Raw genomic sequence first — 25088 nt, 5'->3', positions numbered from 1 at the left:
GGGAAGGCGACCGTCGCTCCGCGCTGCCTCCGTGCAGGGCGACCGCGGCCGCGACCGCGGGCGAGGGCTTTGCAGCGGCCGCCGCCGCGGCGGGCGGAGGGGTTGAGGCGGCTTCGGAGTTGTCCGCGGAAGGTGGGCATTTCTCGCTCTTCCCACCCCCTCCGCGGGCCGCCCCCTCCCCCGGCCCCCCTCCCGCCCGCCCCGCACCCCACGTGAAGCGGAATATAAAGGGAGTGTGAGACCGGAGGGGAAAGTGAATGGCGGAGGACTGAGGGGGTCCCCCCTCCGCGTCCCCGGCCGCCCTGTTCACCCTCGTCCATCCTCCCTTCCCGAAGCTCGCCCTCGGAGGCAGGAGCGGCCGGCGCCTTCGGCCGACGAGGAGGAGGAGGAGGAGGAGGAGGAGGGGAAGGAGGCATCGTGCCGGGCGGAGCGTCGGGCCCCGTTTTCCTCCCCGGCGTCTTGAATACAAAGATTACGGTGCAGAAGGAAATTGCACTCGCCTCCTCCGCCCCCCGGTACCCGACACAATGCACCAGCCGCCCGAGTCCGCCGCCGCGGCGGCCGCTGCAGACATTAGTGCTAGGAAGATGGCGCACCCGGCGATGTTCCCTAGAAGGGGCAGCGGCAGCGGCAGCGCCTCTGCGCTCGGCGCAGCAGGTACCGGCGTCGGTAGTAATGCCCCCTCTGCCGAGGATTTTCCGCCTCCGTCGCTGCTCCAGCCGCCGCCTCCTGCAGCAGCATCTACGTCGGGACCACAGCCTCCGCCTCCACAAAGCCTGAACCTCCTTTCGCAGGCTCAGCTGCAGACGCAGCCTCTAGCGCCAGGCGGGACTCAAATGAAAAAGAAAAGTGGCTTCCAGATCACTAGCGTGACGCCGGCCCAGATCTCCGCCAGCATCAGCTCGAACAACAGCATAGCGGAGGACACCGAGAGCTACGACGATCTGGACGAATCTCACACGGAAGACCTGTCGTCTTCCGAGATCCTTGATGTGTCACTCTCCAGGGCTACTGACCTGGGGGAACCGGAACGCAGCTCCTCAGAAGAGACTCTCAATAACTTCCAGGAGGCCGAGACCCCCGGGGCCCTCTCCCCCAACCAGCCACACCTTCCGCAGCCTCATTTGCCTCACCATCCGCAGCAGAATGTGGTGATCAATGGCAGCGCGCATCCACACCACGGCCACCACCACCATCACGTCCACCACGGGCACCACCTCCACCACGGGCACCACCATCCATCCCATGCCGGCGTGGCCGGAGCGTCCCTCTCCGGAGGGCCCCTCTCCGGAGGGCCACCGCCGAGCCCAGTATCCAGAAAACTCTCCACAACTGCAAGCTCTGACAACGTGGTCCCCGCCGCACCAGCTCCTGCTGCATCATCGGGCGGCTCACCTGCACCTGTAATGACTAATATCCGCGCTGCAAGCACGGCTGGCAGTATAGGTATAAATCCTGTTACTGGCACCAGCACAGTGAATAATGTCACCATCACTGCTGTGGGTAGTTTTAGTCCCAGTGTGACAAGCGGCATGCTCGGTAATGCTAATATGAGCGCGAGCAGCGTTCCTGGTGCTGCCGGCGTGAGTGCGGGGCCTGGCGTTGGCAGCGGTGTCAATGTGAACATCTTGAGTGGCATGGGCAATGGTACTGTTTCTTCCTCGGCTGCTGTTAACAGTGTCCCCAGTGCAGCTGCAGGGATGACTGTGGGATCAGTTTCAAGTCAGCAGCAACAGCCCACAGTGAACACGTCAAGGTTCAGAGTCGTGAAGTTAGATTCTAGTTCTGAGCCCTTTAAAAAGGGGAGATGGACTTGCACTGAGTTCTATGAAAAGGAAAATGCTGCACCTGCTGCGGAAGGTGTGATAAATAAAGTGGTGGAGACCGTCAAACAGAACCCGGTAGAAGTGGCTTCTGAGAGGGAGAGCACGAGTGGGAGCTCGGTGAGCAGCGGCGTCAGCACACTGAGTCACTACACGGAGAGCGTGGGCAGCGGAGAGATGGGGGCCCCCGCCGCGGCGCCGCAGCCACAGCCTCCGCCGGCCCTGCCAGGTGTGGCCCTCCAGCAGATGGACTTCGGCGGCCCCGGTCCACAGAGCATTTCAGCAGTGAGCATACCGCAGAGTATTTCCCAGTCACAGATCTCCCAAGTACAGTTAGCGCCTCAAGAACTGAGCTATCAGCAAAAGCAAGGTGTCCAGCCAGTACCTCTGCCAGCCACGATCAGTGCTGCCGCTGGTATCCAGCCGTCCCCTGTCACCGTGGTCGGCGTAACTTCGGCTTTAGGTCAGCAGCCTTCCATCTCCAGCTTGGCTCAGCCCCAACTGCCATACTCTCAGACGGCTCCTCCCGCGCAAGCTCCCCTTGCAGGGGCAGCACCCCAGCAGTTGCAGTACGGGCCGCAGCAGCCGACACTTTCCACGCAGATGGCCCCTGGCCACGGTCAAGCGGTGACTCAGATCCCTGCTTCAGAGTACGTGCAGCAGCAGCCGGTTCTGCAAGCGGCGGTGTCCTCAGGGGTGGGAGCCGGAGCGACGGTGATTCCCATGGCTCAGCCACAGAGCGTCCAGCTGCCCGTGCAGCCCGCAGCAGCCCCGGCCCCCCCTGCAGGGGCGTCTGGCCAGGCTCAGGCGGCGGTGTCGGCCGTACCTGCTGCCAGTCAGATTGCAAATATCGGCCAGCAGGCCAACGTGCCCGCTGCCGTGCAGCTGCCCTCTGCCCAAGTCACACCTTCGGTTATTCAGCAAGGTGCTCCTTCATCGTCACAGATAATTCCGCCCGCTCAGCCCGCGATTATTCATCAGGGAGTTCAGACTAGTGCTTCAAGCCTTCCTCAGCAATTGGTCATTGCTCCCCAGAGTACCTTGTTAACTGTGCCTCCCCAGCCGCCGGGAGCAGAGCCCGTGGCCCCGGGAGCCGTGCAGCAGTTGCCGGCACTTAGTCCTCTGCCCCCCGCCAGTAGTGTTTCTGTTACGAGTCAGGTTAGCTCAGCCGGGCCTTCTGGAATGCCTTCTGCCCCGGCAAACTTGGTTCCACCACAGAACATAGCACAAACCCCTGCCACTCAGAATGGTAACGTGGTTCAGAGTGTCAGTCAGCCTCCCCCGACAGCAGCTAATACACATCTGCCTTTGGCACAACAGCTATCACTCAGTTCTCAGTTCTCTGCACAATCATTAGCTCAGGCGATTGGAAGCCAGATCGAAGATGCCAGGCGCCCAGCGGAACCCTCCGTGGTTGGCTTACCTCAGACTCTGAGCGGTGACAGTGGGGGAGTGTCAGCAGTTTCAGATGGGAGTAGCAGCAGCCTAGCAGCCTCTGCTTCTCTTTTCCCGTTGAAGGTGCTACCGCTGACGACACCCCTGGTGGATGGCGAGGATGAGAGGTAAGATCACGCCACGTTTCTGCAGACATTCGACAGATTCACAGTTAACTTAGTAGCTGTGTGTGTGTGTGCGCGCGCGCACAAAGTTAGTCTAACACATGATACATTCATTTTTCTATGCGAAAATGCATTCTGTGGTAAGTTTTCTAGAGCAGGAGTGTCATGGAATGGTTGCAGAGTGGATAAGTAACATGTAAACATTATTTAACAGAATAATTAGCATTAAGAATAAGTTTGGGAGCACCAAGTGGTTTTTGTTATTTATAAAATAACAATCTTTTTAGAAAGATTAATTATGAACAGACCCTTAACTTTTGCTAACTCATATAATAGTTAATCTCTTGAATCACTGAAATCCTTATCTTGTGGGCGGGGTGCGATTCCCACATTCGTTTCTCCTTTACTAGACTGGACAATCCTTTTCAGTTTGGTGTTTGATCTTCGTCTGTGAAGGATAATCTTCCCAGCTTTTCTTAGTCAGACATTATAGGAAAGACGACCTAATATGTGTTGTATAGGTTGTCTTCATACTGTAATTGACCAACGTTTGTGTGCTTACTTAATGGTCACTTTGAACAGTAAAGGGATGAGAATCTTAAAAAGGTTTTTTTTTTTTTTTTCTTTTGTGGGAGAGAAGGGCATACACTATCAAAATAACTAGATTTATTTTTTATGGTGGTATGCTGTACATTTTCCCTTTCGCATAGTAGAGCAAGGTGGTAGCCATTTTAAAGAATAAAGAAAGCCTTGGAGGGTCGACTTTCTAGAGGCATGAAAGTAAGACTTTGTTCTGTTAATCTGCACCACCTGTTCCATTCTTCCTCTACCAAAAAATACATGAGGCCTAAAATCCATTATTAAACTAGTGTTTTCTTAATTGAATTGGAAATAACGTGCTAATCACGCTTACTGAGTCAAATTTTTTCTTTGAAGCTGACTGGCTAGAAAAGTTGTGAAATCTCATGATCCTGCATTGCTTTGAACTAAGTTGACTTTAAAGGAATGTTCTTTTCATAAATTTGCCAGTCTGACTAACCTTGATCAAAATAATATCGTAGTAGAAGTTATGACAAAGACTATTCATTTTCACCGTGGAACTTTGAATCAGCTTGAAAGATATTTAATTATTTTAGTATTAGTTGGAGATTTTGTGATTGAACTTTCATCAGACCAGTGGGAACATTTCTATCCTAAATGTATATTTGAGGTTTACACTTGGAAAAATTGAACATATTTCAAAAGAATTGCAATTTTAGAAAAAGGAAAAGGCCAAATGTTACAGTAAGGTTTTTAGGATTTTGTTACTTAAAAGATGGAAGGTAAAGGTGTGGTTTATGGAACTAATTTAAAATCTTGTCTTTCAAGATTTTATTTTTCAAATAGTCATGTAATTAAAACCTCATTACCTAACCAAATGTATTCTGCACCAGGTGCACAAAACTGTACTTTTAAAGGTACAGTTCTTCTAGGAGGTAGTTTCCTTAATAGCCCTATTATAGTTATTGTTAAACCTTTAATTTTATCATATGTCATTACTCACCAATAGTTAATGCCTATAATTTTAAAGAATTATTTACACCCCATGTTACTGTTTTCTAACTCTAAAAGGTCTGATCTGAGGGAAGCCCCTATAGAAACAGGTATATTATATGGATGGTAAATTTAGAGAATTGGAAGATCAGTGAAATGTACAAATGAAAACCACACCTTTTGAATTCACATCTGCCATGATTTTTGTGAATCACCATTTGTGGTCTCCAGGCATGACTTTCTCCTCGTTTCCCCGCTAGTGGTGGGGAGTGAGAGAGCTCTCCGCAACTGCTGGTCCGGACAATGAAAGTCAGATGTTGCCGCCTACAGCTAAGTCCTTAACTGTAGGGGCAGAATCCCAGTTTAAGATAGTACCACACAATTCACTTTTCCATATTATAACTGAGACGAAGATTAATTAGGGGCAAATTATGTAGAAAGGTTTGGAATTAAAGGGACAAAAAGAGATACTGAGAAACAGGATTCAGTAGTGGTGTAAAGTGACCTGAGTCGACTGTGCCTCTTTTGAATTTACTACGCATCTGAGCCTGTGTTAACACAAAAGTTAAGTCATCAGTTTCGGGAGATTTTAGTTTCAGAGGTAGCCTTTAAATTCTGAAAAATCAGAATGTTTTACCCCTAAACTACCTGTAAAGGTCAGAAAATATAAATTTGTATGTTGTTTTCTTCATTGTGTTTTACCACAGATTATTTTTTTATCACTATATTTGGGAAAAAGAAATGTTGTTTTATTTAAATTTGCTTTTGGAAGGGAATTTGAAAGTACCTCCAAGAGAAAAAAGTCATAACGATGTACAAAATTCTTTCTATCCTTCCTTCCCATTTAGCTCCTGTGTCACTTGCATTTTCTGGGCTTGGTCAGCTATTAGGTCTCCCATGGGAGAATGAAGTTCATTGTAATTTAAGTATTATGACTTAGAAGACATATTAACAAACTCTTGGGTGGTAGACAAATCAAGGATAGCTATTCTTTAGTCATCTTTTAAAATAATACTCTTAACACTCTGAATTTTAAAATGTTTATCAGGCAAGTGGAAAATACTTTTGTCTGGCCACTGGGAGAGGCCATACAGTTTAGGAACATAGATCAGGCATTAAGATTCTGTATCTTGGTTTTTAAAAATCATTCTCATCGAAAAGGTCTGAACGCAGCCTTCAGCATGAACTTACCTTTACAATGCAGGAAGGTAGAGGTATTTCACACTGACATATAATCTTTTGTGTTCTGTGGTTTTTAGTATGGCCTCTTCTGTGAAATTGTTAACACTTGTGCTCATCCTTCAAGACCCAGCTCAGATGTCCCCTCCGAAGCCTTGTCCCCACCCAGGGACCCTTGGGCGCTCAGCGCTTTTCAAAGTTCCTCTGTTTAAGGCCCGCACACATTCGGTCATAATTACCTTTACCCTTTTCCCCCACAAGACCGTGCGTTCCTTAAGGGCGAGACCAAGTAGTTTTTGAACGAATTAAGGAGCAGACCTTTCTCTGCTCTTGCCGTCGTCTTTTAATGCTAGAGATGGAGGATTATATAATTTAGGCGACGAATTGAAAAGAATGAATAAAAAAATGCTTTTTGTACCTCTTTCACCTCACCATTTTTTCAGGTGAATTGATATTGTTCTTCGAAACATAGTGCCTGTTATACAGTAGGCCCTCAAATATTAAAGAGAAATGAGAGTTTTCTTATCTATAAAATAAAAGTAATATTTGTTTTGCCTGCTTCTGAGGATGGTAGCATCAGGTAAAATACTTTAACTGTAAAATACTAAGTTACTAATTTTTTTTTATTATTATTTATGTCTACAGCACCTGGTCTTCCTAGGTGGTCTCCTATCCAAGTACTAACCAGGCCCGACCCTGCTTAGCTTCCGAGATCAGACATCGGGCTCATTGAGGGTGGCGTGGCGGTAGGCCGTAGACTGTGGCTCTACTGGGGCGTGAACCCAGGACCTTCTGCGTGTAAAGCAGACGTGCTGACTGCTGCACTATGGAGCCTCGTCCATAAGTTTTTATTTAGGTTAATACCCGCACAGTTCGAAGAGCCAAATAGTTTACATGGTTATCGGGACCAAAGCTTCCTGTACCTTCCTCTCCAGGAGCAGTCGCTCACATCTTTTACGCGATAACCGTGGCATTCACCTCGCAGTCTGGAACGACACACTGGCGTCGCTGCTGGAAGGGCAGCGTAGCTGGGTGGCCGGGAGCGGGGACTCTGGAAGGGGCCGGCTTGGGTTTGGTCCTGCTGTCGGTCGCTAGGTTTATGTGTGACTCTGGGTCGCCTCACCTTTCCGCGGCCCAGTTTGCTCATTTTACAAAATGGGGATATTCGTACCTGCCTCGTAGGTTTGTTACAAGAGTGGAAGGAATTTGGAAAGCCCTCAGAACTGTGTCGCACTCAGATGCCGCGTGTACATAGGCGTGCGTTAAATGACACACCTCTTGCTTTTGATTTTGGACTTAGAGTTAATGTCGTTGCCGTCACCCGATCAGCTGTTCCCCCTTCCTTCCAGCTGACTGTTAGGGTTTCTCACTTGGCTGATCAGGATTCTTGTAAAACCCGATGACTTTTCCTGCCTCACCTCCCTCGTCCCGCCCCCGCTGGCCGGTGTATCTGGTGTGCGAGTGCACGTGGGCTGTGTTTCTGTGTCCTGTTTAGCAGACAGAAGTGTTGGTAAGCCACTCCCTCCCCCCGAGTGTTCAGGCGTCAGCAGAGTCCGTGTCCTTCACGCCGGGGCCTCTCCTCCCATTTTCGTGCGTTTCGGGCTTTGCTCTTTGCGACAGAACCCTCTTCGGCCGTCTGGTCATTCTTGGCTGTGTGCTCGCACGTGAGCGGGAGACCGCGGCGCTGGGCAAACACCTTGCGATTCACCTGTCCACTGTCGACTGCGCCGCCGAGCGCTGTGGCAGGAGTCCGGCTCGTCCCCGCCCCCAGCCCGTCCGTCTTCGGGGATCACTAATTCAGCGTCTCCTCGAATGTCTCCCAGGGTGTTCACACGTGTCACGTACTGTGGTCCGTTCAGTCTTCCTGGGGCCGTCCCCGCTCGTCCCCGCTCGCCCCCCCCTCGCCCCCCCCTCGCCCTCCCCCTCCCCCCCCCCTGCCCCCCCGCGCCCCCCGCTCCCCCCCCCCCCTCGCCCCCCCCGCTCCCCCCCCGCCCCCCCGCGCCCCCCCTTCCCCCCTCTCCCCCGGCCCCTCCCGCGCGCCCTCCCCGCGTCCCTCCCTCCCCCCGCTCCCCCCGTCCCGCTCGCCCCCCCTCGCTCCCCCTCGTCCCCCCGCTTCCCCCCCGCGCTCCCCCCCTCTCCCCCTCGTCCCCCTCTCCCCCCCCGTCTCCCCCCCTCGTCCCCCCCCCGTCCCCCCCCCTCCCCCCCTGCTCCCCCCCGTCCCCCCCGTGCCCTCCCGCCCTCCCTCTCCCCCCCTCGTCCCCCCCCTCTGTCCCCCCTTCCCCCCGCTCCCCCCCTGCCCCCCCTTCGTCCCCCCTCGTCCCCCCCTCCCCCTCTCGCCGCCCCCTTCCCCCCCCTCCCCCCCGCCCCCCCTCCCCCCCCTCCCCCCACGTCCCCCTCCGTCCCCCTCGTCCCCCTGACCCCGTTCTGGCCGGCGGCCTTCCACGCCTGGTGCGCACTTTGCTCCCCTCGGCCGCTCCCGAGGTTGTGGCCGCACTCTCCAGTGACGCGTGCCAGGTTTAGTCTTGATTTCCTTGATAGTTTAAACGGGCCTCAGTTTCCCCAGGTGCTCGTTTGGTTCTTTGCTTGGGCGAAGAACGCCGGATGGGAAACCGCATCGTTGTATGCGTTTGCTCTACCGCTTTCGAGACGTCCGAAGCCGCTTCGATCCCTCGAATGTCGTGTGTGAGCTGTGTGTACGTCTGCTTTTCCTTCTCTTTCCTCTCGTTTACTCTCCCCGTCCTTCCCCTCGTTTGTTTATTTAAACCTCTGAAAACTTTTAAGATCGCATCTGTTTCCAGCGTTCTGCAATTTTACAGGAAGGGGTCCTGGTGCCGGTCCTCGATGGGACCTTTCAGTCCGGAAGCATCTTTTAATTCCGGGAGTTTTTCTCGAATGAGGTTGTTGATTATTTCCATCCATTCCTCCCTCCCCCTCATTTTCTTTCTCAAACGCCACTTGTTGGGATAATGGACCTTCTCGACCAGCCTTCTAGTTTTCTTGTATTTTCATCTCTTGCTTTTTGCTCTGCTCCTGTTGAGTTCTCATTTATTGTCATATGTTTAATTCCAAAAGCTTTTGTTTTTGCCTTTGCTTTTCTTAAATAGTATCCTGTTCTAAAAATGGCAGCACTTACTCTTAGCTGTCTGAATATAAAAATAATAGTTATAGTAAATATTTTTTACATGGCTGGCGTGTCCTCCCGTTTTCTTTTTCTTTTAGCTTTTTTTTTTTTTGCTTCGGTCTTTATCTTTCGTGGTATAGCCTTTCCGTAGATGTTTGGAGGTTGCGTTTAAGAGTAGGAGTGTAAAATGCTGATTAGAAGTTATCAGCACGACTCGTTAGCTCCACGGCGTGGAACCCGTGCTGGGCTCTTCGGTCGGGGGACGTTTGGTGCCAGTATCTTCTTGTCCTTCCTCCCAGCTGGTGAGACTCCCCGAGGAAGGCCCTTCCGCGTCATCGCAGGGGGGCGAAGGCCTGTCCGCATGGCGGGGGGGGGGGGGGGGCGGGGCGGAAGGGATCGCATCGCCATGCATGTGTTTCTTCACTCTGTCCCCCGTTTTCAGTACGTTCTCCCGCTGCCGCGCATGGTTTCCTCAGTCCTGGGAGTCTCGTGTTTCATGTTCTCCAGACAACGTATTTTTAATTTTTTTGTTGGGGTTGGGGAGGGGCATTTGGGCTCTCTGGGGCTCGTTGCTTCTTAAACAGACTTTTAAACAATCTTTCTCATTTTAGCACCGTCTCGCCCCCACACCCCACATCAGAGGTACGTGGCACTGCCAATTCCCGAGTCTTCTGGGGATTTTACAGTTTAAATTGAGTTTATTCTTGGCTCTCTGCACTGTTTGCTAAAGATTTGATTTTCGAGTGTTCGCTAAGTCATTTGTCACTCAGCCATCTGTTTTCCAGCTTCCAAACTCGTGTTGCTATTGTCTTTTCACCTGTTCTCTCAGTTTTCGTGGCCTCGTGTCTTTATATCTTTTAAAAAGTTCCATTTCTGTCATTTTAGTGGGGCTTTTAGGGAGTACAAAAACAGACGTGTGTGTTTACTCTCATTGCATACGTATCTTGACTGTAGAATACCACACTGTGAAATGCAAGAATGATGTAAATTGTAATACGCTAATTGCTCCAAGATTTAATCCGTAATGAATACAAAAAATTTTAAGAGTGCAGTTGGTTGGCTTATATCCAGCAGAAATAAGAATAGTATCTAACTCAGTATTTCTGTTCACCGAGTGATTAAAAATGTTGGGATTAGAGTCAGTTAATATTTATTATCACATTTAACAAACTCAACGACCTTGTGAATGAAGTTTTTTTCTGTTTTACTGGTGAATAAAGTGAAGCGTACTTAGTTTATTAGGCCAGGGGAGTTGTCTAAGGTTATATACACAGCAGTAGAGCAGAGCTAAGATTAAAAAGCATTTTTCCAATTTGAAATCTAGTGCTATTTCTACTAATAAAGCCACCAAGAGGTAAGGCTGATGCCAACGAGTAATATTAGAGTGGCTAAGAACATGAAAAAAGGCAGGCGTCATTGATGTGTGTATTTGTACAGAGAATGGAACTGTTATAGAACATATCAATATTTACCTGTAATCCCTTGGTGAGAAAAAAGTAGGTAAAATCCTCACGGTGGTGTACCTGGAATGCGGTAGATACTCAAATGTCGAATGAGTTAACGTTAACATTATTTTTTTTCTCTTGAAAGCTGTATGAAAAAGATCTTTCTCAGGAAAATCATTTAATTTTCTCATAATTTAAATTCAGTCTTTGTGACATTGGCTTCGGAACTGCAAAACAAGCGGATGTCTGTCTTGTTTAGAAAACTGAGGTGAACCCGCGAGCCCGCAGAGCGTGACCGCTCCGGGCCCGCGGCGCCGGCTGCTCCGTGTGGCCGCGCTGGGCGTGAGCGTGTCGCGGTGAGAGATGCTTCGTGACTCGGTAAAGGGTCGCGTGAGGGAACGTGCGAAGCGCGTCTGCGTTATTTTGGGGAGCTGTTCGTGCCGAGTTTTCGGTTCGAGGTCGACTTTTTCTCGCTCGCGTACACTCGTGCGCTGTTGTCCCACGCGCCCTGCCCTGCCCCGCTCTGCCACGCGGGCGCGCGTGCACACGTGTGGCACACGTGTGGCCCACGCACGCACGCACGGTGTTCCTCCCTGCCGGCCGGTGTGGCCTGGAGGCCGCGCTCGGCCTCGTCGTGCCGTCGGCCAGGCCGGCCTGTTTCCCTGCTCCCCGGCCGCGCCTGCCTCGGCGACGCCCTCCGTCTCTCCTCGCCCCTCTGGCCGCCCCTTCCCGTCGCTTTCGGGTCACCTCCCTCGGACTCTCAGCGTTGGGCTTTCTCTGAGCCCCCGGTCCCCTTCCCGCGCCCCGGGCCCCCGGCCGGCCCGTCGGCCCCGCACGCGCGTCCCTGGCCCACACGCACAGCCGCGCCTGTCGCACGCGCCTCCGCCCGCCGTGTGGCGTCTCTCGCAGAGGACGAACGTGGCTCTTCTTCACCTGACCCCGGGAGTCGCCTCGTGAGCCATCCTCGTTTTGGTGAATATTCCCTTTGGTCCTCGTTCTTCCCTTGAGAAGCCCAGAGGCCTTCCCGTACCCGGCCCTCGCCTGCAGGACGCGCCTCGAATCGCCTGCTCCCCGCCGTGTCCGCCGCCACGGCTGAGTTAACGCGTTCGGCTGTCACTCAGAGTTCGGCTGTCACTCAGAGTGCCGCGGCGGCTGCTCCGAGCCTCCTGCTGCAGGCAGCCTCGCCTTTCTCTAACGTGTGGCTCGGAGCTGTGAGCTCCTTGAGACGGCAGTCTGTCCGGCAGTCTGTCCGGCCCCTCGCTCGCTCCAGGCTCCGCCGCCGCCCGTGTCGTCAGGGCGGTCACCGCGCTGGCTTCTGGCCTCGGACCCTCCGTCCGCTTCTCTCCGCCCGCCCGCTGCCCTCCCGGCCCTCCTCGAGCCGTCGGCGGGTCCTACTTTTCCCTCTGCTCTTTGCTGCATTCTGTCCCTTTAGCCCGAACATCCCCGCGTTACCCCTTTGATCCTTCTCCAAACCTAGCCCTCGCTTTTCGGGAGCCCTTCTCTGACATACCGACCTACACTTAGCTCGTTCGCTATACCGTTTCATGGCACCCTGTTCTTTTATAATGCTTATTAAATTTGTGTATTTTTTTTCATGATTATCTGTTTGATGACTTTTAAGCCTCGTCACGGGGGTGTTTGGTTTGCGACTATATGTTCAGAGTCCATTTTAGTGTCTCACCAACAGCCGGTACTTATGAAAATCTGCTTAATGAATAAATGAAGAAAAAATATTTTTCATATTGGCATAAGGACAACTTACCTTTTTAAGAACACTATCACGATATATTTGAAAGGTAAATAAGTTCTTTATGTATGATCATGTGATATTACTATTTTCTTCATTAATAGAGATGATTGAGAATTGTTTGGTTATTTGCTGTTTGCGAGCCAAAAAATCAGTACTTAGTTGCTGCTTTTAACAAACATTTTGTTTTGTTTATGCTTATTTTGTATTTACTGGTGTTTATGCCAATAAAGTTTCTCCAACTTGAATAAAACAAGAAACCCATTTATTTCAAAATTAGAATATCAGTGTTCTTCATCTGCTTTCGACTGGTTCAGCTATTTAGCATATGATTATTATTGAATATCTAAGTATAACTTGAAGCCCTTTGGTAAAGTTTCAGCATTTAGCTTGTAAGATGCCACTTGTTTGTGTTGACAGTTTTCTTTGGTAAGCAGTTTGTAAGCCTTGAGTTAATGACCTGTTTGTTTAAAATTCTTAACCGATCTATTTTACTTGTCATTGTAGTTACTTGTTATTAAATCAGCAAGTTATGGATTACGTAGAGGGGGAGGAACCGTGAGAGAGGTTTGGCAGTGACTGGACTCAGCAGTAAACTTACGTGGTTCTATGTGGGCGTTAGGTGGGAATGAAAAGGCATGAAGAGTCGAGGGAAGGGGAGATGGCGACTCTGGTGCAGGGGCGCAGCGGTCCTCAGAGGCAGGTTCCGAGAGTCCCTAGCGGTTTCGAATCCTTTTTGTAGACATGTCCGTGTTAAACCTGGTTGCCTGGCTCACAACCATCCGTGTTGATCAGGGAGAAGATTGACCGTGCTCGACTTCGTTAAGTGTTCACCTCAGATCGTGGTGGATGGTGTCACCCGCGCCCTCGGCCCCGGAGCCGTGGAATGAAGGGTTACTCTGAGCCTCAGGTGGTTTAGACGGTTGAGATGGCATCTCCGTTTTCCAGGCCTCCCAGATCGTTTTTGTAATACCAGCTCACTAGTCAGGTTGAGGAACTTCTGACACCCTGTGAGAATGCCTGATTGTTCTTTTTTTTGAGTAAATCGTGGATGGACCGATTATAAAATTGCTCATTGTTGGTGAGACTTCCTTCTCTCACAGCTCACTTCATTTTATCCTCAAACGCTGTTGTTTTGTTCTTGGAGGTTTGGGTGGGGATGCTCATCTTGGTCTCGTTACGCAAGGATGTAACCTCCATGAGCGCGAGGCCTTCCCCATCTCGTTTACCTCTGTATTCCCACTGCATGCAGTAGTGCTTTGGATCATAGTATCTTCCGGAATATTTGTTGAATAAGTGAATTCAGACATGTGGCAGGAAAAGGCCCTACAGACAGCCAGAATAGTGACATAATTACTGCCGAATGCTTTGCTGTCCTCTTACCGTCACGCAAAATGCGGTGGCTGTGCCGATAGGAGTGAGGTTCCATTCTCCCCTCTCCTCAGGTGTGGTGCTGTACCTGTCGTGTTAAACTCTCCGCCCTTCCCCAATCTATCGAATGGGCATATTTATCGAGTAGGTGTAAACGGCGTGTCTAGCGATGGTGTGGGCAGAGATTTAATCAGATGTGGATCTCGTCCTCAAGGAATGTGTGCGATTCACACATGGGGAAATTACATGGCTTTGTAAGTGCAAAATGATGGTTTTAAACTAAAAGACATACGAAATAAATAACAAGAAATTGGGAACTGGAAATCTTGAGATGTCATTCAACCCTTGGTTTATATTCTAGATGGAGGAACAAGTTCAGAGAGCTAGGTGAATTCTCTGGCATAGTGCTCTAAAATGTTTCTTAGGCTGTAACTGGAACTTGAGTCTTTAAAATGGCAAAGGAAATTGCATTCAAAGTTCATAGATGGGGTAGAATTGACATTGACCTTTGGTAGGTCAGGAAAGCAGTGTCATTTGAACTGAGTGTTCAAAAGTTTTGGGTTGAAGATGTTTCGGGCAGGAGAATATTAATAAAAATGAGAGGAAATAAAACCATTCTGGGCATCAGTAAGGCAACAGTTGGACTTAATAGAACAAGTTTGTTTCAGGAAGTGATAGAGGAAGTGGCTGGATTGTACTGGGAAGTGATTTGGCTCTTGACACTTGTTGATTAAACGATATTCGAGAAAGGTTAGTACAAGAGGAATCTGTAGTTTGGATTGGAGTGAGGGTACACCTAGAAGCAAGAGGGACCAGTTAGGAAATTATATTTTTCTGTTATTAATGAATGAAAGACATAAATTAGGGGGATAGCGATTTCCATTGTAAAGTGATCTAGCACAGGAACCCTTTGGTTAGCAAATTTCTCAATTTATAAAAATGCTACATTCACTTTCCTCGCTTCTCCCTTGAAAGTTTCTCTTCTCATTTTAGAAAAGGAGGAAAAAACCCCCTGAATTTCTCAGAAAAGCTCTTACGTGTAACCACAGTTTTAAAGGTCTGAAGGAGAAGTAGTTATAACCTCCAGGTAGGATTTTTGGTAATTTAATGTTTTTATAGGATTCATCCGTGTCTGATCGAAAGCAGATGTGCCCCAGGTATATTTGGTAGTGGAAAGCAACCCAGGCGACTGCGAGCGAGTGTTTTAGGGTCGGCTCCTGACCTCAGCGGGCACAGGGACCTTCGCGGACTTTCTTGTGCTGCCTGGATTCCACCGTGAGTGGTCTTCCAGACCCTGGAGGGAGGAGAGCCATGTCTTCCCATCCCCAGGGCACTTTAGGTCTCTGCCAAAAGGAAACCGGTGCAGATTTATTTAAAACGGGAAAAGCATCACTGCTCTCCTTGACACTACATGTGAGCAATAGTTATTTTATTGACGTTTAAAGCACTATGAAACTAACTTATTTCTTTATGTGTTGGCGGATTTTTCCAATCTGCTCGCCACTTTTAATTTTGAGAATGTATGTAAATAAGTGTGGGTGTACATATAAAGGTAGATAATTTTTCAAAGGGACATCTTGGGATCGTCCTTAGGTTACAGTCTCCTAGGTATTTGAAGGGTGTAATTTAGTTAATGGTTATGTGCACAGCCCCGTCTGCCGTTGAGAGCCCACAGTTGAACTCAGAAGAAGTGTGCGCGCAGATGCGTGCGCAGCATGCGCACATGCACACGGAGGGAGGCGCCGGGAGCAGGTTTCGTGCTTCCTTCCCGCTATTTTTGGTCCTTCGCTTTAGTTGTTTCCACCTATTTATAATTTATTTTATCTTCTGATGTTTATATTTATCTCTGCGAGCTGCTGGAAACATCCTAGGGAATGACGGGATAGGAAGCCAGTAAAAGGGAAAAATACGGCAGAGTAGGATGCGATGTGTTACGAGAGACAGGGAGGTAGGGACAAAGCCGTATTGGAAGTCAGAAGGTAAAGATCACGCGCTTCCGAGGTGACATTTCAGAGAAGCTTCATAGCCGTGGGGATTGTAAGTCACTTCAGTAGGGAAAACTTATGCCAAGAGGGTTCAAGGTCCAGGGAGTGTTTATGGCAAAGAACGCGGGGCAGAGTCTGAGTCGGTGGGAGATGGTGTCTGCGTCCCGGAGCGCAGCAGACCCGGCTGGCTTCGGAAGCCTCCGGAAAGCGCGAGCGGGGGCTCTGGGCCTGATCCGACGGGGAGCCGAGGCCCCTCGTTGTTTCTGTGCGGTCGGTGCTGTTTTAGGAAAGTGCCGACTTCACTGGGGACGCCTGGCGGGGTGCGAGGACTCACTGGGGACGCCTCGAGGGGTGTGAGAAGTCGGGGACTCCTTTGGCGTCAGTGGCGGAAGTGGAGGCACGTTCTCTTGGCGGTCGCGGTCTCAGATGATGGTGTGAATCAGTGACCTTGGCCTCAGTAGGAGAGCTGAGGCGGTGAGGACCCAGCCCACCCGGGGTGACGCCCCCTGTCCCTGAGGTTGAGGTTGCGCACCGGTAAGCTGAGCCTTGGGAAGGCAGCTCTGGAATGTAAAGGCCTCCAGGACCGCTTGAAATTGTTATCACAGCACAGAGCCATGTGGAACTTTTTTCTTCTTGGCTATTTTTGCATAGCATTTCTAGTCCTTTTTTAGACTTTTTTTTTTTAAGTCTTATGTTTGCTAGCTTTATCATCTTAAAGCAGAAGAGGGAAGGAAAGGGGAAAAAAATGGGATTCTGAGGCATTTAAGGTGGCACTGGGCAAGTAGTTTTAGAGCCTGACAGCAAAGCGAGAGTTAGAAATTTTAAGAAAACCTCAAAAGAACACGGAATTGAATGTTCACCAGTGGAGCATTAGATTGTGGTTGGCGTGTTGTTTTCAGGAAGCGTGGACGTAAAGGACAAAGTGCAAGTGGCGTTAATTATTGAGCTGCAGGAAGTGCAAAGAGACGGTCTTCGGTCGCACCTGCCTCCCCTGCATCGCTTAACTATCGACAGATCACTTCACTGCTCCATGTCGCTTTTTTCTGATTCTAAAATGAGACAAGTGCTGCACATTTTTCCAGCTTTCAGGATAGTAAGATTATTCTGTAAGAAATTAATAACATGTTATAAATAAAAGCTAGACCTCTACAGATAGAAATTGGAGAGGATGTTTTCAGGAGTAAAATCGAAAGTCTTTAATAGAGGCTAAGATTTAAGTAATTACATCATTAATGATAATTTTTATTTTCAGCGAAATCACTAATGAATAAATGACATCTTAGTGACCTACTCTGCACAAGGTATTTTGTAGACAATTACTAATTTAGGTATTTTGCTATAATAAAGATTACTCTCCCCCAATTTTTTTCTTTGACATTTTTATTTTTATTTTTTTGCGACATAGTAAATCAAATGATTGTATCAAGGGAAGCTGATTTTTCTCATTTCAGATGTTTTGAATCCTCCTTTTAAAGAAATCGCCAACCCAGCCCACTTTCATAAGGAAGTTTTTGTTTACACTTACTGCTAAATTAATTTTACTTTCTTGGTGCGTCCTTTTAGACAGTTTTATTTTGCCATTTTCAACAAGGAAGTGCTCTCTTCCTGTTGAAGATACGGTCTTATGTTTTAAAAATTACTTATTAAAGACGGTATTCAGTGAAACTTATCGTAGCAAATTTATTTTGGAAAAATGCCGCTGCTTAAGCCACCCTTTGTCTGCTGCTCCTAGCGTTTGGGTGCAAGGTGGCTGGAGTGAATTCAGAAAAACCCCTGGTTTCCGCAGCTGTGCCGTCCACTGCTCCGGTGCTGACAACCCGTCCAACGTCTCTGGGTCTCCCACTCCCGTCTTAAAAGGCGGGGTCGCTGCAACCCCTGCAGTCTGTCTTAACTTTTCTTTTCGAGCCCAGCACGGAACCACGTCTTACCGTCGGCCGATGCTCTGTGCTGTCGTGAAGTCTTGGGATGGGGTCTGCTGACTCCTGAGCTCGTCTTCGCCTTCACCGTGTGGTTCTGCTCTCCCGGGACCCAGCAGACATCATCCACCAGCTGTTCTCCGACAGGACAGCAGCGTCTGTACGCTGCACGGCCAGTTATAGTTCATTATTGGGAATTTTATCTATTACGAGCTTCCAGGGAGGAAGCGTAGATTAAGAATGAGAAGATAGAATAAGTACAAAGTAGGTGTTTTATTAGTTTTTTGCCTTCATTCTTGAACCCTGTAATTATAAGCCATGATCCTACATCCCAATCCTTGTAGGAACCGAGTACATGTAATGCTTATTGAAGGTGTAAAATATTTGTTTTTAGCAGTCTCTTTAGCTCTTCTATTTTGAGATTTATATAAGGTTGACGATAAAGCCAAAAGGGTGCTGGGGATTGTGTGACAGATGATTCTAAAATTTCGTTTGCTGTATTACTGGCCGATGTATTACTATCAATCAAATATTACCAAGTAACTTGGTCACATAGCTACTAAGTGATGGACCTAGTACTCCATTAGGTGATTTGACTCCCAAGCTTAGACTCTTAATCCTTCCGGTGATTGCCGTGGCCCACTGATAAGAGTAAGAGGTGACAGCTGACAATTATAAAACGTCCTTAGTCTATTAGTGGGGAGGATTTGGTCCTATAGATGTCATTACTTCCTTGTGACAGTTGTACATTGACTGATGTTCCTAATGATACTTTCAATCTTACTTTAGTTATTTTAATACATTTTGAAAGCATTTTCTGTACAAAATGATTGAATTTTCAAAATTTTTGCTAAAGAGTAAACTTTAAATTTGCAAAGTCTGCTAGCGAAATACAATTTCTGAAGAATTAATGAATGTAGAGATAGTTTTATGACACAAGCATTTCCGTAAATCAGATTGAGAGCCTTACTTTGGTCTCAGTGAGCTTTTACTATAAGCTGTTGGTATTTAGGTTCTTTTTAATGCTTAATGTGATCAAGTTATATTCAAATACTATTTCAAGTAGAAAACACTTTAATCAATTGAATCATAACAGCATATTTTGTGACTCAGATCTTTAATTTTGAATGGTTATAGCTTATTCGCATTTCATGCTTATTATAATAAGAAAATGCTAATTTATGTGAATACTTTTATGTAAAGTTGAGCAGGATTAAGCTTATCTTTTTGTCATTATATAAAAAGAGGAGTTTGTTTTTTTAATCTAAGATATTTGCATTAGGTTTCCTTTAAATTCAAAGTTTTTACAACAGAGCTGCTTTTCTTCACTTTAATTATATTTTTATTGATTGATTTATAAACATTTGCGCTGTAGAAGCAATTGGAATTTTTTTGAATTGCAATTAACAGTAAGGATCTATCTTAAAGGACATAATAGTCCAATTTATCATTTAATAGTAATGTAGCATGAATCTTATTCCATAATTTCACTTTCTACTAATACTTAATAGCTGAAAGTTGCTGAAAGCCAGTAATTTTCATATCTCGTACAAGGCGATTGCATTTCTAGACATTTTTCTTACTGATACGCTTTGCCAGCCTGTATTTGCCATTCTCCCCAATCCATGTAGGCAGTCACGTTGGAGAGAGAACGTTTTACAAGTGAAATGACCAGGTTAAAAGCCCCAGTTGGGATTTTTTCCCTACTTAAAGATTTAGTTGTGTTTCCATGTGTACTTGGATTCTTGGCCCATGAAGATCTGCCAGGAGCTTACTAAGTTAGCTTATTAAGAAATTGATTCCGTTTGCAAAAATGAAAGCTTTTCACAAGTGGACACATTGGCCTGTCACAAAAATCAAGTTGTGCTGTATTCGATGCTGATGACGGGAATGGTCCGAGACCTCACACGTGAGCGGGGGGAGGAGGCACAAAGGCAGCGGAAGATCAGCGAAGGTACGGTGCTAATTGATAACTTACTCCATAGTTTTGTTGCCTACGTCTGTAATCTAGCTGTAGAAATCATTTTAGAAAAATTACTAAGCTAGTTTAAGCAGTTGTCTGTTAGCCTAGAAGGCTTTTTATAGTACTTAGGTTCTTTCCTGGTATCGTGATGAGTTACTTAAGCAATATCTATTGAATGCTTGTTATGTGTGTTAGCACCGAGAAGAGATACTAATGATACAAAAAGTCATGGTTTTGGTCTTCAAGAGTTTTGTCTGTCACCCGAAGAAGCATAAGATTTTATACATCTTCTGAATTATTCAAATTAAGTTATATGACGCGTAGCTGTCATTCCGCATGTGGTGTGGATGCCAGCTTTTTTATTCAGATGAGTCTATTAATCGAGGCTGTAGATTAATGGGCAAAGAGCAGAGTGAGGCAGGGTTGAATGAGCATTAGCGTTGGGATCGATGTGGTATCTGATCTTGTGGGTGCCGCAGGTCATCGGCCGACCTCGGTGCGTGTAAACGTGAGCCGGTTCCCCTCCCCGTAGAGGGGGCGATGGCTGCCCGCGGCACGGTCGCTGGCAGGGTTGGGCCCGTGAGGTGCGTCGTGCGCCCAGCGTGGTTCTTGGTTCCGTCAGGGGCAGCTGCTCTCAGTACTATGCCATGATTCCTTTCTCAGGCACCACAAGTTAAAAGTCAAAGCTTGCTTGCATATCCAGAGGCTTTCTGTATACTAGAGAGCCTTCTAAATCGGCGATTCTGTGTCTTCGTGACATTTTTGGTGTAGCCTTTCTTACCTGGAGTGCCATGAGAATTAATCCCTGCAGCAAAGGGTGACTGTGTTCTCATTTCCCCTAAGGATGGCGTGTGAGTTTCAGCATCCTGGATGCGTGAGAGAAGGTGAGCTTGTTACATGCGATGGAGGCCTCAGGCTTTCTTCTGTGGAATCCCAGGCCGTTAGGACTATGTCTGTTTGAGAAATGCTTCAGAACTCTTCAGTTTACAGAAACAAAATTCGTTATGACGCACACCGTCCTCATTTCTAATGGGGGTGGATTGTCCTTAGAAGGAATGTTACGTCATGTGGTGGTTCCTTAATACTCCAGAGTAGAACCGTTTGCCTAATCGAGTGGTTTTTAAACTTTGCTGTTGTAAAGATTGTTTGAGATGGTGCCATGCCCTACGGACCGTCTGTTCCATACTCAGCTCCACGTGGGACTGCGGACTGTCCGCTTAGAATGAATGGAATTAGTCTGTTTTTTTTATTATTATTTTTTTTAAGATGATGAGTCAGTACCTGGTTTTTAAGTGTGAGCGGTTCATTGAACTGACATCTAGTGTAAAAGTTTCAAAACTAGCGATTTTGGCATACTAGTTCAAGTGAAAAAATAAAACATTGTTCTAGAGCCCAGAAATTTTGGGGAAATGCTTTTTGTCATCATGCAGCTTGGAAGTTGACGTTGCATTTTAGTCTATTAAAGAGCGAGAAATCCCGCAGACGGGAGAGCATCCTTTCGGCCGCGTAGCGCCCCTTAGTGCCCGTGGGGCCACATTCCTGGGTCCCTGGGGACAGCTGGCCTGCCTCGTGTCCTGTGCCAGGAGGTTCGGGGCCTCGCAGGGAGTCTGCCCCTGCGTGCCCCCTACGCTGGCCCTTTTCTGCCTTCCCACCCTGTGTTCCGCGAGCATTTGATTTATGTTAGAAGTAAAAGTATGACTGTTGCCGCGTGAGAGCGTATGCACAGTGAGCCGTCTGCCCGCAGTTCAAGAGCATCCTTCGAGAAGGACAGCGCGGTCAGATTTGCAGCCTCGTGTAGTCGGTCCTGTCATCGCACATGCTTAGGGATGGACGTCACGCGAGTCAGGGCGCTTTACTGTCTTTACTAACTTGACTCCGCTGCGTGTGTTCTAGGGTCAGAGCTTGACCTTGCTGACCGGGCGGAGGAGCCAGCCGACCATTCTCATCCTCTTTTTCTCCATTTCCCGTGTCTCACTTGCGAAATGGCCAAAGAAAGACGTCAGTAAGAGATGTCAGATTCTGGGGAGAAAAACTGAAGTCTTCTTGAGACTAAAAGATTTATCAGTTCTTGATTTAGTTATTCTCCAGGGGGCGTGAAGCACCGTCACGGGACGTGTGCCCGAAGACACGCTGGTAGGTTGAGAAGGAGCCGTTGGCTCCTGTGGGAATGCTTCTGAGGACAGGCCGCCACGCGCTGCAGGAGTCGGAAGTTTTAAAATACTATCTGCGTTTGCCAGTTTCAGAAATTCGATTCAAATTTTGAGGGAAGAATCGAAAGATTTTTTTTTTCTACTTAGACGTACTATAGTCTGGTATTAATTTCTGAATAAAATTTAAAGGAGTGACTTATTAAAACCTGAAGCAATATTACATAAGTTTTATTTCTTAATGAAGGTATGTTCACGTATGAAGTTTTCTAATTTGCTAAATTGAGAACTTGAGTTATGGTAGTTCAGAGGCTTAATCCAAGATTAGTTGTGGCTTTTTACAAAGTTTTGATCGCGCCCACACAGAGGTGACCAGTCTTCACATATCTAACGTGGAATCGCATTTCTTAAATTGTCCATGTGACTGACGGTGGCGATGTTCTTTTTCTGTCATACCTTTTCACCATTTTTTCTTTTGTAATATTTTCCTTTTCAAAACGTGGATTTTTGACTATAAAAATCTTATTTCCAAAATATTTGGAAAGTAGAATGAACTACAAAAGCTGTGAATGGTCAGCAAAATACAAGGATTAAGTTTTTTCCCTGAGTATTTAAATTAAGAAAGCATATGAGGTCGGGCATTTTCTATTTTTCTGGTTTATAGTCTCATTACTGTGTAGAAAGAAATTAACTTCCTGATGAGTAGTTGACAAACGCGGGCTTCCTTAATTCCCCGCGGTTCGCTGACATGGGCCCTCAGGTTTGGGATGTTCTCTCTCCGTGACTTGTGGATGCTGTTGACATTATGACTTTCTTTTTTGTCACTGCATACTCAATGACGGGACAATTTTATATAATAAAGGTGTTATTTGTAATTAGATATCTGTCCTTCTTTTAGGAAACCTACCCCACTTTTGTGATAAAGAATTGGAAAGTACCCTGTCCTTATATGAAGTGTTGGGTGCTTCTGATATCGTATTTCCAGTGATACGGTTATATTTACATTGACGTTTATTTGACTCAAATTGAGATGAGGAAGAGAAAGACCTTCCTTTGATCTTGTCTTTATGTACAGAGAATTCTAGTAGATATATTGTTAGCTGTCTGTAAATACTTTTTAAAGTATATTAAAATTTAGGTCAACTACAACATCTGTACAGAGATTATATGCTCCGTAACAAGCTGAAGACTGTTCTCTGGGTAGTGGAACTGAGCTCTGAATTGTAGAGAATAAAATCCAGTTATTACCAGATTATTATTTTAATCCTGCTCATAACAGAATGATGACTTAAATTCGTAAATATGTTTAAAGTACATTAAGATAATTGAACTCATTAAACTCTACGAAATTCTTGTACATTTAAAAGACTATCCTATATATTTTGTTAAGCAAGTGTGTAGCTATGTAATGTGTAAACTGGAAATTCAAATTAGGAAAAAAACTTTCCTGCATCTTACTTTTTTGTAGTACTTAGAAGAGGAGAGGGATTTCTGATTACCCTTTTGACATATTTTTAGGCTTTTCCGGTTCAATAGAAACATCTGCTCCTAGATTCTTTATGTTGCTGATGATGAGTTTGGCTATCGTTTACTTTTAAGTTTCATTGCCTTCTCAAACTTCATAGGCTGATAGCAGTAGCAAAGCAACTAGCTGTCAGCTGATCTCTGTTTAAATGAAATTGAAAAAGAATTTCAGAATTCCATTTAAAACAGAATATTCTAGCACTTTATCACATGGTAAGTATTTAAAAAGTAGTTAATTCAAATAATGATTTGGAAAAGTATAAAATGAGTTAAAACTCAGAATCCTAGAGACAGACTGGTTTTGAATTTCCTGTGCTACAGCTTACTAGGTGCGTGTTCCTAGGTGAATTAACTTCACTACCTTGTGCCGTCGTTTCTCATCAGCAAAATTGTGATGATCGTCATATTGCATGTGTCAGAGTTATTGTGAGGATTGAACGAGGCAGTGTATATAAAATGCATAATATACTAAGCTATCAGTAAATGTTAAAAACAAAAAAAGGTTATGAATATTTGTAACTGATTTTATAAGTGAAGATAATTATTTGGAGTTTTAGTGTTTGATTTTTAGTAAGAAAAATGTAAGAGGGCTATTTATGGCACTAAACTTTGTTTCCTATGGAAATTTTTTAAGAAGAAACGAGCAGGAATTTTTATTCCTTCCATTCTTATAATACAGGAATAAAGATTCATACATGATAATTTAAATTCGAAGGCCTTTTTTTTTTTTTTTTTTTTTTTATCTACCTACTCTGTCGTATGCTTGCGGTCGTCTCAAGTTAATTTCCACGGTGGTTGTTTAACATAAACATCATTCAGTTTGTGTGAGTAGGCGAGCTTTCTCTTTTGTCTCTTGCATTCTTTCTTTTGAATCAAAGTTCTCTGTGTAGAGAACTATTTACTAAGAAGTTGAACTTAAGCAAGACAATTACTTTTCTGACATTAGTACAGAACATGGCACGATGCTGTGATTTCCTTTGGGATTAGTTTTTAAAGAAAGATGGGAGTAAACTTTTCATCTCAATTAAAAAATGTAGATTTTTTTCTTAGTGGATAGCCCAACATAGGTGTGTCAAATGTGATGTCTTTTTTAGAAACTTTTGTTTTATCTTGTAAGATTATTTGACTTCCCAAAAAGTTGCAAAATAGCACAGAATGTTTCCATTTCCTTCTCTCAGCTTTCCCAATGTTCGTATTTTACATAACCGTAGAAAAAAAAGGTAGAAATCAGTGGTTAATACTAACCGATTTTAAACTTTCTTCTAAATGACCTTGTTCTGGTCTAGGGTTCAATTTAGGATCTCACTTGTGCTTCATTGTGTTTCCTTCAGCCCGGGCTGGTTCTTCCTCCTCTCTCTGCCTTTCGTGACCTTGACACTTTGGAGTACTGGTTAGTGAGAATGTCCCTCGATGCGTGTGTCTGACCAATCTCATGGTCAGATTGAGATTTTGCATTTTTGGTTAGGGTACCACAGATAGAAATTTTGTCCGTATCAGTGCGTGACATAAGAAGTTACATAGTATCGATTTGTCCGGTTACTGGTGCTGTTATGATCATTTGGTTAAATTACTCTTTTCCCCTTTGTAAATACCAAGTGTCTTTTGGGAAGATATTTTGCGACTATGTAAATATCCCATATCCTATCATACTTCCGTCCATTAATTTTAGCATTCATCGATGATTCTTGATAAGAAACTTTTGGATTTAATCCTTTAAGATCTTTTTGTTGTTGACTGATATATCATACTTCTTGTCATAAATGGATAAGAATCAC

General features: G+C 46.3%; 1 protein-coding gene and 1 pseudogene across 5 annotated transcripts in view; one reads left to right on the top strand and one right to left on the bottom strand.

Moving 5' to 3' along the window:
• The first annotated feature begins 221 nt into the window (after positions 1 to 221).
• TSC22D1 (TSC22 domain family member 1) overlaps positions 222 to 25088 on the top strand; it is a 110965-nt gene continuing 86098 nt past the window's right edge. For 3 of the 5 annotated variants that reach the window (XR_001596803.2, XM_016143863.2, XM_016143864.2), the window contains exon 1: positions 223 to 3385. Coding sequence is in view for 3 of the 5 variants with exons in the window: in XM_016143863.2 (XP_015999349.1) it covers positions 528 to 3385 (2858 nt within the window). In the remaining 2 variants the exon portion in view is untranslated. Of the gene's footprint in view, positions 3386 to 25088 lie in introns of all 5 variants that reach the window. The other 2 variants (XR_001596802.2, XM_016143862.2) reach the window with 2 other exon arrangements.
• On the bottom strand, positions 6731 to 6846 carry LOC118609854 (annotated as a pseudogene).

The sequence above is a fragment of the Rousettus aegyptiacus genome, unplaced genomic scaffold (assembly GCF_014176215.1).
Source record: "Rousettus aegyptiacus isolate mRouAeg1 unplaced genomic scaffold, mRouAeg1.p scaffold_m13_p_11, whole genome shotgun sequence".
Classification (NCBI taxonomy): domain Eukaryota; kingdom Metazoa; phylum Chordata; class Mammalia; order Chiroptera; family Pteropodidae; genus Rousettus; species Rousettus aegyptiacus.
Note: the sequence above shows the minus strand (reverse complement) of the source record. Positions and strands in the feature narration are given on the sequence as shown.